The 15,392-nt window shown below is 42.4% G+C and overlaps 1 protein-coding gene across 4 annotated transcripts in view; it reads right to left on the reverse strand.

Annotated features, from left to right (window-relative positions):
* Positions 1 to 15,392, reverse strand: part of SFSWAP (splicing factor SWAP) — an 84,105-nt gene that overhangs the window by 29,802 nt on the left and 38,911 nt on the right. For all 4 annotated transcript variants that reach the window (XM_060118468.1, XM_060118467.1, XM_060118470.1 and 1 more), the window contains 2 exons: positions 9,573 to 9,803; positions 8,259 to 8,449 (listed from right to left, as the gene is read on the reverse strand). In XM_060118468.1, coding sequence (XP_059974451.1) covers positions 8,259 to 8,449; positions 9,573 to 9,803 — 422 coding nt within the window. The remainder of the gene's footprint in view (positions 1 to 8,258; positions 8,450 to 9,572; positions 9,804 to 15,392) is intronic.

Raw genomic sequence — 15,392 nt, forward strand, 5'->3', positions numbered from 1 at the left:
TCTGAGGTGGGAGAGCCAACTTCAGGACACGGGTCCAAAAGAGACCTCCGAGCTCCACGTTAATATCCAACGGCGAAAATCTCCCAGAGATCTCCATCTCAACACCAGCACCCAGCTTCATGGACACCCTATGCCAAACATAGCAGAGAGGCTGCCTAAAATCATAATAAGTCCACAGACACCCCAAAACACACCACCAGACGTGGACCTGCCCACCAGAAAGACAAGATACAGACTCATCCACCAGAACACAGGCACTAGTCCCCTCCACCAGGAAACCTACACAACCCACTGAACCAACCTTAGCCGCTGGGGACAGACACCAAAAACAATGGGAACTACAAACCTGCAGCCTGCAAAAAGGAGACTTACCCCAAACACAGTAAGTTAAGCAAAATGAGAAGACAGAAAAACACACAGCAGATGAAGGAGCAAAGTAAAAACCCACCAGACCTAACAAATGAAGAGGAAATAGGCAGTCTACCTGAAAAAGAATTCAGAGTAATGATAGTAAAGATGATCCAAAATCTTGGAAATAGAATGGAGACAATACAAGAAATGTTTAACAAGGACCTAGAAGAACTAAAGATGAAACAAGCAACGATGAACAACACAATAAATGAAATTAAAAATACTCTAGAAGGGATCAATAGCAGAATAACTGAGGCAGAAGAACGGATAAGTGACCTGGAAGATAAAATAGTGGAAATAACTACTGCAGAGCAGAATAGAGAAAAAAGAATGAAAAGAACTGAGGACAGTCTCAGAGACCTCTGGGACAACATTAAACGCACCAACATTCGAATTATAGGGGTTCCAGAAGAAGAAGAGAAAAAGAAAGGGACTGAGAAAATATCTGAAGAGATTATAGTTGAAAACTTCCCTAATATGGGAAAGGAAATAGTTAATCAAGTCCAGGAAGCACAGAGAGTCCCATACATGATAAATCCAAGGAGAAACACGCCAAGACACATATTAATCAAACTGTCAAAAATTAAATACAAAGAAAAAATATTGAAGGCAGCAAGGGAAAAGCAACAAATAACACACAAGGGAATCCCCATAAGGTTAACAGCTGATCTTTCAGCAGAAACTCTGCAAGCCAGAAGAGAGTGGCAGGACATATTTAAAGTGATGGAAGGGAAAAACCTACATCCAAGATTACCCAGCAAGGATCTCATTCAGATTTGACGGAGAAATTAAAACCTTTACAGACAAGCAAAAGCTAAGAGAATTCAGCACCACCAAACCAGCTTTACAACAAATGCTAAAGGAACTTCTCCTTGCAGGAAACACGAGAAGAAAAAGACCTACAATAACAAACCCAAAACAATTAAGAAAATGGTAATAGGAACATACATATCGATAATTACCTTAAATGGATTAAATGCTCCAACCAAAAGACACAGACTGGCTGAATGGATATAAAAACAAGACCCGTATATATGCTGTCTATAAGAGACCCACTTCAGACCTAGGGACACATACAGACTGAAAGTGAGGGGATGGAAAAAGATATTCCATGCAAATGGAAATTACGAGAAAGCTGGAGTAGCAATTCTCATATCAGTAAAAATAGACTTTAAAATAAAGACTATTACAAGAGACAAAGAAGGACACTACATAATGCTCCAGGGATCAATCCAAGAAGAAGATATGATAATCGTAAATATTTATGCACCCAACACAGGACTACCTCAATATATAAGGCAAATGCTAACAGCCATCAAAGGGGAAATCGACAGTAACACAATCATAGTAGTGGACTTTAACACCCCACTTTCACCAATGGACAGATCATCCAAAATGAAAATAAATAAGGAAACACAAACTTTAAATGACACATTAAACAAGATGGACTTAATTGATATTTATAGGACATTCCATCCAAAAACAACAGAATACATTTTCTTCTCAAGTGCTCATGGAACATTCTCCAGAATAGATCATATCTTGGGTCACAAATCAAGCCTTGGTAAATTTAAGAAAATTGAAATCATATCACATATCTTTTCCGACCACAACGCTATGAGACTAGATATCAATTACAAGAAAAAAATCTGTAAAAAATACAAATACATGGAGGCTAAACAGTGCACTACTTAATAACCAAGAGATCACTGAAGAAATCAAAGAGGAAATCAAAAAACTACCTAGAAACAAGTGACAATGAAAACATGACGACCCAAAACCTATGGGATGTAGCAAAAGCAGTTCTAAGAGGGAAGTTTTCAGCAGTACAATCCTACCTCAAGAAGCAAGAAACATCTCAAATAAACAACCTAACCTTATACCTACTGCAATTAGAGAAAGAAGAACAAAAAACCCCCAAAGTTAGCAGAAGGAAAGAAATCATAAAGATCAGATCAGAAATAAATGAAAAAGAAATGAGGGAAACGATAGCAAAGATCAATAAAACTAAAAGCTGGTTCTTTGAGAAGATAAACAAAATTGATAAACCATTAGCCAGACTCATCAAGAAAAAAAGGGAGAAGACTCAAATCAATAGAATTGGAAATGAAAAAGGAGAAGTAACAACTGACACTGCAGAAATACAAAGGATCATGAGCGATTACTACAGACAACTCTATGCCAATAAAATGGACAACCTGGAAGAAATGGACACATTCTTAGAGAAGCACAACCTTCTGAGACTGAACCAGGAAGAAATAGAAAATATAAACAGACCCATCACAAGCAATGAAATTGAAACTGTAATTAAAAATCTTCCAACAAACAAAAGCCCAGGACCAGATGGCTTCACAGGAGAATTCTATCAAACATTTAGAGAAGAGCTAACACCTATCCTTCTCAAACTCTTCCAAAATATGGCAGAGGGAGGAACACTCTCAAGCTCATTCTAGACACAACACAACCCACTAAATCACACATCTTTTTGCACTAGTTCAAGGGCCCCTTTATTATACACTCAATCCCAGCTGTACATGCTCTGTTAGTACATGGTTGTCTGTTCGGTTCCATTGATCTCTTAGGAGAGGTGATTTTTACATACTCAGGTATAACTTTTAATGATGCCTTGGAGTGTGTTACACTAGGTTTAAAATTTTCTTAAAGGTTCAGAGAATAGTCTGACATAACGCCTAGCACAAAGTAGGCACCCAGTCAAACGTTTGCTGAATAAAGGAACAGTGTCTGCAGCTTGCTTTTGTAAGAAAAGGTTACCTTATACGGTTGGGATTTTTTAGAAGTACCTTTTCATAGTGGAGTCCCATCATATGCTTACTTCTGCAAACTCAGCAATGTGCTGAGCCCAGAAAAAAAAGGAAAACACCAACAAAAATTGACCATTTGCCCATGGAGTGACCCCAGCTGGCACTCAGTGTGTGCGTCCTGACGTGGCCCGAGGTGGAGCCGGTCCTCTGCCTTCCCCTCCGTCGGGCTCAGCACGTGTGATGTCCTTCTAAACGCCCTCTGACATCACAGGCACTGCCTGCGGCCCCAGATACCAAAACAAGACGAAGATGTCACAAAAAAAGAAAACTACAGGCCAATATCACTGATGAACACAGATGCAAAAATCCTCAACAAAATACTAGCAAACAGAATCCAACAGCACATTAAAAGGATCATACACCATGATCAAGTGGGGTTTATCCCAGGAATGCAAGGATTTTTCAATACATGCAAATCAATCAATGTGATACACCATATTAACAAACTGAAGGAGAAAAACCATATGATCATCTCAATAGATGCAGAAAAAACTTTTGGCAAAATTCAACACCCATTTATGATAAAAACTCTCCAGAAAGTAGGCAGAGAGGGAACTTATCTCAACATAATAAAGGCCATGTATGATGAACCCACAGCCAACATCGTTCTCAATGGTGAAAACCTGTAACCATTTCCACTAAGATCAGGAACAAGACAAGGTTGTCCACTCTCACCACTGTTATTCAACATAGTTTTGGAAGTTTTAGCCACAGCAGTCAGAGAAGAAAAAGAAATAAAAGGAATCCAAATTGGAAAAGAAGAAGTAAAGCTGTCACTGTTTGCAGATGACATGATACCATACATAGAGAATCCTAAAGATGCTACCAGAAAACCACTAGACCTAACCAATGAATTTGGTAAAGTAGCAGGATACAAAATTAATGCACAGAAATCTCTTGCATTCCTATACACTAATGATGAAAAATCTGAAAGAGAAATTAAGGAAACGCTCCCATTTACCATGGCAACAAAAAGAATAAAATAACTAGGAATAAACCTACCTAGGGACACAAGAGACCTGTATGCAGAAAACTATAAGACACTGATGAAAGAAATTAAAGATGATACAAGCAGATAGAGAGATATACCATGTTCTTGGATTGGAAGAATCAACATTGTGAAAATGACTCTACTACCCAAAGCAATCTACAGATTCAATGAAATCGCTAGCAAACTACCAATGGCATTTTTCACAGAACTAGAACACAAAATTTCACAATTTGTATGGAAACACAGACTCCGAATAGCCAAAGCAATCTTGAGAAGGAAAAATGGAGCTGGAGGAATCAGGCTCCCTGACTTCAGACTATACTACAAAGCTACAGTAATCAAGACAGTATGATACTGGCACAAAAAGAGAAATATAGATCAATGGAACAGGATAGAAAGCCCAGAGATAAACCCATGCACATATGGTCACCTTATCTTTGATAAAGGAGGCAAGAATATACAATGGAGAAGAGACAGTCTCTTCAATAAGTGGTGCTGGGAGAACTGGACAGCTACATGTAAAAGAATGAAATCAGAACACTTCCTGACACCATACACAAAAATAAACTCAAAATGGATTAAAGACCTAAATGTAATGCCAGACACTATAAAACTCTTAGAGGAAAACACAGGCAGAACACTCTATGACATACATCACAGAAAGATCCTTTTTGACCCACCTCCTAGAGTAATGGAAATAAAACCAAAAATAAACAAATGGGACCTAATGAAACTTAAAAGCTTTTTGCACAGCAAAGGAAACCATAAAGAAGATGAAAGGACAACCCTCAGAATGGGAGAAAATATTTGCAAACGAAGCAACTGACAAAGGATTAATCTCCAAAATATACAAGCAGCTCATGCAGCTCAATATCCAAAAAACAAACAACCCAATCCAAAAATGGGCAGAAGACTTAAATAGACATTTCTCCGAAAAAGATATACAGATTGCCAACAAACACATGAAAGGATGCTCAACATCACTAATCATCAGAGAAGTGCAAATCAAAACTACAATGAGGTGTCACCTCACACCAGTCAGAATGGCCATCATCAAACAATCTACGGACAATAAATGCTGGAGAGGGTGTGGAGAAAAGGGAACCCACTTGTACTGTTGGGGGGCATGTAAACTGATACAGCCACTATGGAGAACAGTATGGAGGTTCCTTAAAAAACTAAAAATAGAACTGCCATACGACCCAGCAATCCCACTCCTGGGCATAAACCCTGAGAAAACCGTAATTCAGAGTCATGCACCCCAATGTTCATTGCAGCACTATTTACAACAGCCAGGACATGGAAACAACCTAAATGCCCACCAACAGACAAATGGATAAAGAAGATGCGGTACATATATACAATGGAATATTACTCAGCCATAAAAAGAAACGAAATTGAGTTATTTGTAGTGAGGTGGATGGACCTAGAGTCTGTCATACAGAATGAAGTAAGTCACAAAGAGAAAAACGAATACCATATGCTAACACATATATATGGAATCCAAAAAAAAAAAAAAGGGTTCTGAAGAACCTAGGGGCAGGACAGGAATAAAGATGCAGATGTAGAGAATGGACTTGAGGATATGGGGAGGGGGAAGGGTATAAGCTAGGATGAAGCGAAAGAGTGGCATGGACATATACACACTACCAAATGTAAAACAGATAGCTAGTGGGAAGCAGCCACATAGCACAGGGAGTTCAGTTCGGTGCTTTGTGACCACCTAGAGGGGTGGGATAGGGAGGGTGGGAGGGAGACGCAAGAGGGAGGAGATATGGGGATATATGTATATGTATGTGTATAGCTGATTCACTTTGTTATAAAGCAGAAACTAACACATCATTGTAAAACAATTATACTCCAATATAGCTATTAAAAAAAAACAAAAATGAACAAAAACCTCACAGTTTTATTAGAAAATATAGATGTAACCGTGTAACATAATGGGTTACAGTATCTATGTATGCAGATACCTTTTAATTAAGCCCTATATTCCCTGCACAAATGACATCAAAACAATAAAGGAAATTAAAGTAGTCCACTCACACCCCTCCCATGTGGCAGCTTCCTCACCTTCTTAAGCTCCCTGCCCCCCGCGCCCCGCACTATATGCATGCTTTTACAGCTGCAGCCATAACCGTGGAGCTGTTCTATATTCTGCCTCTCCCCGCTTTTCCATCTGTGGCGGTTTTAGCGGCTGCATGTTTTCATCCCTGCCCTGGCGCAGAGGTGCTTCCAAAGCCAGGGCATGACTGCAGGTGCTCTTCTGGGCCCGCCTGCCTTTGGTCTCCCCGAGCGGCTGCCTCTGGAAGCGGCACAGGGAAGCACAGAGGCGGCCAGGCCGGTGCTCCAGCAGGCGGCCGGGTGCCCAGGAGGACGGCAACAGCACCCAGACCGCCAGAGCGCAGCCCACAGGCCACAAGCTCTCACGGAAGCTGGCATTCGTCCTCCCCAGTCTGACCCAGCTATATTTTTGAGGTCTCCTGCCAGATTTGAATTTCAGACCGACTCCTGAGGTGAGAAAGCTGATTCGACCTTCAACAGAATGCTGAAAATCTGAACTTAGAATGCTGCTTTCCATGGAGAAACAAATAAACCAATGGCTACATGCAGCAAAAATCAGTTTTTAATAACGGCCTTAGACGCTAAGAAATGTCAACATAATTAAAGTAAAAAACGCACAGCGCTCGTTCTATGTTACAGGAAAAAGGCAGCTGCGAAAGACGTTTGGGGACCCCTAGAGAAGCGGGGCAGGCCGTGTTCTGAGCAGTCCAACACCCCACGCCCCACTGCCATTTGAAGGGAGGAAATGGGCCGGGGGCTAAGCTCTGGTTCTACAGCTTAGGAAAGAGTTGTGAGGATCTGACCCCTTTAAGAGAAGACGATGGTAACCATATCTTACTTTTCTTTTTAATTAAAAGCACTTTAATTAAAAAAATTTTTTTTAAATAACTTTTTTTTTGTTTTATTCTGCATTTCACATGACAGTCCCAAACCCAACACATGGTTTTGTTTTCTGCCTTTCTTATTCTCTCAGCATCTACGTCAACACGTTTTTTCCCAACAGCATATGCAATCTGATCCTCATCTGGTGGGTATACAGAGGCCCTTTAATTTAATTAAAGCACTTTAATTAAAGTGCTGCTATTAACACAGACCCCTGAGCAAGATTCTTGGCCGTCAGTGTGAGCTCAAGGGCCACTGCTGTGGCAGGAGCATCAGTGCTCTGGCGAGTCTGTCTAGGCCTGATGTGGCCCTCACAGCCGAAGCTCTCCTGCAGCTCCTGGGAGGCTCACCACGAAGCACCGGCTCCTAGCCTGGACCCAGAGGTCCGTGTCTCTGACACTGCACCCAGTAGTTGGTGTGCATGTGCATTCAGGGAGTTTTCATCAGGTTCTTACTGACCCCAGCTATACAGTACAGAGAGACCTCATTTTATTGTACTTCACAGATACCGCGTTTTTTGTTTGTTTGTTTGTTTTTTACATATTGAAGGTTTGTGGCAACTCTGCGTCGACCAAGTCTATCAGGGCCACCTTCCCAACAGCATTTGCTTACTTCATGTCTCTGTGTCACATTTTGGTGATTCTCGTAATGTTTCAAACTTTTTCACTATTAGATCTACGATCAGTGATGTTACTATTGCAAAAAGATCACCACTCGCTGAAGGCTCAGATGACGGCTGGCATTTTTTAGCGATAAAGGGTTTTTAAACTGAGGTATCTATATATTTTTCAGGCATAATGCTATTGCACAATTAATAGACTACAGATTAATGTAAACGTAACTTTTATACACACTGGGAAACCAAGAAATGCGTGTGATTTGCTTCGCTGCTATGGTCTGGACCTGAAACCATGGTATCTCCGAGGTCTGCCCGGAAAAGCACGCGATCCCACGTGGCAGGAGAGCAGCGTCTGCTCACAGCCTTCGTGCAGGCTCGAGAGCTGAGTGGCCAGAGGAGTCCACACTCAAGGCACTCTTACCAACCGCGCTTTGCCCAGAACACAGACATGGACCCTTGTTTAACTTACCTCTACGTTGAAAGGATTTTCTTCCACTTTCCCGACTTCTGCTTCTGGCAGAGGATTTTTTAAGGTTTGTAAAAATAAAGCTGCTTTCCTTTTACGTTCTGCTTGAAGCTGTTTCTCCTTTGATTCCTTAGACGCCTGGGCAAGCTTTTCCCTGGCAGCAGCTGCCAGTCGGTCCTCCAACTTTTGCTTTGCTTAAGGAATAAACAGAAAAAAAGATGTTTAGAGCAAGCAGTACTGTATAAATATCTTGCTATCTTAATTTCCATGGGCAGTAAAAGGGTCATGAAATATAATGCAGTTATTTTCATACATGAATATGATACAGGTTTCAGGAAAGGTCAACAAATCGGGCAAAGAGAATTCTCAGAGAATTAGTTTATAATGCTTACTATTGGTACTTCTCATATTTTACATTCAAAATCAAAGTCAGAAAGTTGATGGGATTCCACAGCAGTGAAACCTGAAATGATGAAAACCTTGGAATGGTTCTCATAAACATGTGCCCAAATTACCAGGTAAGGAACACCGTGAAAAGTGTTTTATTCCAAATGATCTGACACACTGTTCAGTTCACACGCAATAAATGCAGATTTAGGTACACATGCATGAACACAAGTGTGCTCGGGGACAGCAGTGCAATGCTCGTTCCCGAGGGCAGAGCATCCTGTGGTTAAAGAATTACCTTCCATCAATGTTGCGTGATCTGTTTGTGTATACAAAGAAAAATTAATCCACAAAACCACTTAGAACAGATAAGTACTGCAAACGCAACTGTTAATTCACTACTTTAGTGAGAGCAGAACAGAATTTATCTTGGAAGAGGGACAGAACACGACAAGACGTTCCCCACAGACACTGCTAGCCATGCGTCAGAGGCAAGCGGTGGCCACATCGTGACCCCTGAAGACGAGCCACAGCCTGAAAACCAGCTTGGGCCCCAGCACCTTCAAGGGTCCGATGGTTCTGCAGGGAGACGGCCTCACAAAGAGGTGTCTCCCAGCTCGGACCATTAGCCCGAGCTGGGCACGCAGGCTGGGCATTTGCCCCAAGGCTGCCATTAAAGCCTTCTTGGCCACCCTCAGCGTATCCACTGAAAACAAACCGCCGAGGGCACTGCATCTGAGCTTAAGGAACAGCAGGGCTCCTCACTCCACAGAGAACTTCTCAGATGAGCAAAAACACCACACGGCTCCCCAGTGGTTCTGATTTCCAAAGGCTGGAGACTCGAGTTGGCAGTCTCGTATTTTTGGCTTAGTAGGTTAATCTTGTATTTATGTACTTTTCTTTTAAGAAGTTTAAAACATATTGACAAACCTTGCTTTGCTTCTAGCTCCTCCTGGGTAAGTTGAGGCCGCTTCTCCTCAACAACTACACAGGGTGGGGCAACTGCCGGGTTAGTGTTTGTAGCACTACTAGAACTTTCTTGGCCTTCTTTGCTTTCTTCATCATCATCACTGTCATCATCTAGCTTAACACGATTTTTTTCCAGGGGAAGTAGATCATTTTCTTTGGCCTTGATTGCAAAGCTTATTGGAGCAAATGAAGCTATTGAGAAAAGGTGAAAATGGTAATACATTTTAAAGTAACTGGAAGCACAGAGCAGAAATCTACGCGGGCCCCACCATCCACATGAGCGTGAGCTGGTACGAGCACCGTCTTGAGTGGAGCCACATCTTACGCAGAGGGAGGTTCAGGGGCCGCAGGCAGTGCCTGTGATGTCAGAGGGCGTTTAGAAGGACATCACACGTGCTGAGCCCGACGGAGGGGAAGGCAGAGGACCGGCTCCACCTCGGGCCACGTCAGGACGCACACACTGAGTGCCAGCTGGGGTCACTCCATGGGCAAATGGTCAATTTTTGTTGGTGTTTTCCTTTTTTTTCTGGGCTCAGCACATTGCTGAGTTTGCAGAAGTAAGCATATGATGGGACTCCACTATGAAAAGGTACTTCTAAAAAATCCCAACCGTATAAGGTAACCTTTTCTTACAAAAGCAAGCTGCAGACACTGTTCCTTTATTCAGCAAACGTTTGACTGGGTGCCTACTTTGTGCTAGGCGTTATGTCAGACTATTCTCTGAACCTTTAAGAAAATTTTAAACCTAGTGTAACGAAAATTTAGGTGGTTCAATTTTTCTCTCCTAGAATATTTGGAAATTTTAATTTAAGAGAAATACAAAGGCCCCAAAGGAAACAATCTTCTTCCCCTCCCCCCATCTACTCAACACTCACTGACTGGGTCCCTTCCTCCTCAGACTACGGTAAATGGCTCTTAACAACACCTAACTGGTTGTAATGAGATACTTTATTTTTAAAAACCATGTGTTATTACTGATGAAAGCTATTCAAGTAGACCACAGCGAAGGGCAAGGTCAAGTGCAGTGCAAACGGGCTGACTCTGAGAGGGAAGTGGATCTAGGTTACCTAAGGCAGGCTCTGATGTGGCTATAACTGTGGAGGTGAGCTCACCCAGCGGCACCCCCACCCCAACCCCGGGCTTCTCCACTTTCAGCATTTTACGGTTCCAAACCCAAGTGTGACTTGAAGCTGGTAAATAACCCAGATCTTTGACATATAATCATCTCTCGTCAATAATCTCTCAAGCTACAGAGCACACCCCAAGATGTTAAATGTTAGCAAAGTGATATTTTATAAGTCAGAATGAAAAGGGGGCAAAATCAGTCTCTGTGTTGATTATGCAACGCCATGCACTTGCACTGTACGTGGTGCGCTGAGGTCTACCTTCCTAACAACCCCCAAAGATGTAACACAGGGTGAAAAGTACACTTTGCTGGGAGAGTCAATATTAACCATTTTACCGTGGTTATGTTAGGAACGGCCCTTATCTTTTGGAGATAAGTGCGATCACACTGATGGATAAAATGCCATGATGTTGGGATCTGCTTCAGAATATCCTGGGGGTGGGCTGGATTGAGAGTTCTAAGATGTGTCCTGCGTCGGCCACAGGAGCTGGATGCTGAGCACTGCGTGTGGCGCTGTGTGACTATTACACCAGGCTCTGTTTCTGTACTTGTTTGAAATTCTCCGTAAGAAAATACCTTCATAATATTAACCGTTTATATACTCTCTCTATATAGGCTATACTCTAGTAATATGGTCTCTTTAAGAATAGAGTCAAAGAAACATAGAAAAGAAAATTTCAGTTAAATGTTAATCAAAATTACTCAAGTTAACTTGGGCTAAAGTATTATATCACAAAATAATTTTAAAACAATTAATCCCAATCTCTTCCTCCAAATTAAAAAATATGCAATCAACAAATATATTAAAATGAAAACTCCTGGAACACAGTTTAATGCATGTCAAATACAGTGCCAAACAGCACCACTGTTTGACACATACTTTAAAGTGATTTAGGGACTTCCCTGGTGGCGCAGTGGTTAAGAATCCGCCTGCCAATGCAGGGGGACACGGGTTCGAGCCCTGGTCCAGGAAGGTCCCACATGCCGCGGAACAACTAAGCCCGTGTGCCACAGCTACTGAGCCTGCGCTCTAGAGCCCGCGAGCCGCAACTACTGAGCCTGCATGCCACAACTACTGAAGCCCGCGAGCCCTAAAGCCCATGCTCCGCAACAAGAAGCCTGCGCACTGCAATGAAGAGTCACCCCCGCTCGCCACAACTAGAGAAAGCCCGCGCACAGCAACAAAGACCCAACGCAGCCAAAAATAAATAAATTTATATTAAAAAAATAGTGACGTAATAAAAGAACTGACTAATGTGCAGAGTCTCCATGCCTCACCTCAGTTAACACTTGCAACCCCCGGAGGAGACAGATACTACCAGGCCTCCCCATTTACAGATAAGGAAACTGAGGCTAAAAAGGTCAAGTAACCTTCCCAGCATAGCTCAGCCAGAAGGCAGGGGATCAGGAACTATTTTCTTTGTAGAATTGTTCAATTACACAACTACTGCTTCTACCTGGAACCTTATTTGCAAGTCACATCACAACACGTGAAGAGCACTTCCTACAGCCTTCAGCGGTGTCCTGTTGTGTTAAGGATGAACAGCCGCGGTGGAGGGGCCCCCTCTCCCACTCCCGTCTTCTGCACTGCGCTCCAGCCCCGCCCTGCCTTCTGCCTGGAGCCGTCATCCTCTTCTCATGCCTGGCTTTCCTGCTCGTCTCATCTCAAATGAAGCCTCTCCTCAGACAGGCCCTGCCCGGCCTCTCCTTCACGCCACTCTTGACGTTCTGTGTTGTGTGCGTGGTCTGGTTACCCCGGAGCCTGGAGCGGGCAGGACCGCAGGACTAACATGGCCCTGGTGCGCACTGATGCAGAGTAGCCTGTGCTCAGGAAACACTCGTGAGGGAGCCGACGGTGCCCGGCCCTCCACCTTCCACATCAAATATGCTTCCTTTCTTAAGGTATCAAGTTTCATTACTAACTTTTAACTTCTAAGGTAATATATATTCTCTATGGGAAATTTTGAAAACACAGGTGAACAAACTGAAAGACCAACTGCTCTTCAGATATGGGAAAGAAATGATCTGAACACGATGGTTCCGAGGCACGTACGTGTGCACGTGTACAAACACACGAAAAATGGGACCATACTTTATAGCCTGCTGTTTTCACTTAGTAAGCGACACCTTTCCATAGAAGAAGTTTAGACACCTTTCCACGTCAACATACATCATTTTAACAAACGGCAATCATATTTCTTAGTATGGATATGCCAACTGATTTCAGTCTCCCATGATGGTTCCCAATTTTTTATTTTTAAAAGCCCATGAGCCTTGGGAGGAACACCTGGTCGAGACGTCCCGGTGAGCCAGACGTTTCTAGGAGTGGGAGGGCATCTGCATTTAGGGTTTGGTCCCCATCTTCGGGCTCTCCCCTGGAGAGCCCTCACCGACAACACTCCAAGGACAACGCGTGAGTGAGGGTCCTGCCACTCGCACCCACTCTCTTACTTTCTAACTTTACCAAATTGGAGGCAAAGAACAGCATCTTGTTAGTGAGGATGTATTTTAAAAGTTTAGGACTTCCCCAGTGGCACAGTGGTTAAGAATCCGCCTGCCAGTGCAGGGGACACGGGTTCGAGCCCTGGTCCAGGAAGATCCCACATGCTGCAGAGCAACTAAGCCCATGCGCCACAACTACTGAGCCTGCGCTCTAGAGCCTGCGAGCCACAGCTACTGAGCCCGCGTGCCGCAACTACTGAAGCCTGTGCTCTGCAACAAAAGCCACTACAATGAAGAGTAGCCCCCGCTTGCTGCAACTAGAGAAAGCCCGCGCGCAGCAACGAAGACCTGATGCAGCCAAAAAAAAAAAAAGTTTATTCACTGACCAACTGTTTTCCTTCTTTTGTGAACTACCTTTTTATGTCCTTTGTTTTTCCACTGCAGTGACTTTCCTTACTGATTTACAAGAGCTCTTTCTATAGCAAGGATTTTGACCTTTATCTTGTTATATTAGCCATCACTGCCGTCCTGACATTTGTCTTTCAACTTTATACAGGCCCAGTTCCCATCAGACCTATCTTTCTTTAACATTCATGGCTTCAATTCTTAGAAAATCCTTTCCACTCTGACTAGAAAAAAATCACCTTTATTTTCTTCTACTTTATGATTTTATTTTTTACGTTTAAACACTTAAATCTATCTGGAATCACTATAATTGTCAGAGGTAATGTAAGAGTCTTATTTTTTTCAAAATGGAGAGCCTGTTTTTCCAACATCAATTATTGTCATACTAGGGAAGCTTTATCATAAAAGTCTCAGGAAATGTTGGTGCTTTTCCAGCATCTGTTAGCAAGGTAAGACTGTACTTGGAGATTTTTCTGGTGGGATGCCGCACTGGGATGGCTGCAAGGAACCCCACCTGCTCATACCTGCTCTCACTGTCATTCCAAGCTTGCTTCCATCTGAGGTGCTAACATCTGGGTTTCCCAGGGGTCCTGACCTGCACACTGCTAAGCTTTATGGGGTTAAGGTACTAGGGCTGGAGAGCTTCCTAACTTCCCATCTTTGGGCTCTGGAGTAGCTTTAATCAGACAAGTTTTTCTCTTTCTTGAGGGAAGTTACCTTGACTGTGACTTTGTCCTGGCCTGCCTACTTGTAGAGGTATTTCACTGACCGATGTTTTCTAAATTCTTTCAGGCCTATAGATCTGTCATCATACTGCCTCTCTGGAGACATTTTAGCAATTTATCAATATATTTTCTTAGACAATTTTTTTCAGTTATTTTCAAATTTATTCAAATTTAGTTAAATATATTGTTCTCGTGTACTTAAAAAATACCGTTTTCTCTCTCATTATGCTGTGCATTTGCTTTTTTTTCTGTAAACTTGTACAATGATGATAAGTTTTACTGGTCTTTTATTATATCCTCACCCATTTCTGCTTTGATTTTTATTGATTCTCCCTTTCTGCTTTTCTTACATGCATTTTATATAAAGTTTCTTCCTAGGTTCTTGAGTTGAATGCTTGTTCTGTTTTTACTTTTTCTTTACCAACATAAGCATATGAGGTTATAGGTTTTTCTTTTAAGTTTTCACTGCATTTGATAATTTTTGGATAATATTCTCATTGTCCTCACCTTCTTTGACTGATTAATTTCAGGGCATTGACACGTCTGTAAGAATCTTTGTCCTCCAGCATTCAGAATATTTTTCATTCAAAATTTCAGATAGATCTTAACTACCTGGCATTTAATGCTATAGATACACATCTGAAGTGCCAGCCTGCTTTTTCTCCCCCGTGAAGGACAACCTATTTTCCCATCTGGATGCTTTTCCTTCCATCTCTATCCTTTTCCTTGGAAATTTGAGGAAAATTTTGAACTTGTCTTCTCATCCAATCCGATTTTTAGTGTTTTTATTATATTTTAAAATTTGGCAATCTTTTTCTAAACAGTCTTTTCCAGATGTCAGATTACCGATTGCACTCATTTTACAGTACCTTTAATTCTGTGAGAATACGAATCAGAGACTAAAAGAATTTTCCTGTCACTTAGTAACTTTCCAAGGTGCCCACATGCTCCGAGGCTCGGATCGTGTCCTTCTGAGCTCCTGCCTCTTTGCAGGAGCCGTGATTCTCTGCCTCCTCGTCCTCACCCTGACGGAGCTGAGGGCGCGGTGGGTTCTTTCGGACATCCGCAGCTCTCGGGCGCCTC

The sequence above is a fragment of the Mesoplodon densirostris genome, chromosome 15 (genome assembly GCF_025265405.1).
Source record: "Mesoplodon densirostris isolate mMesDen1 chromosome 15, mMesDen1 primary haplotype, whole genome shotgun sequence".
Taxonomy (NCBI): Eukaryota; Metazoa; Chordata; class Mammalia; order Artiodactyla; family Ziphiidae; genus Mesoplodon; species Mesoplodon densirostris.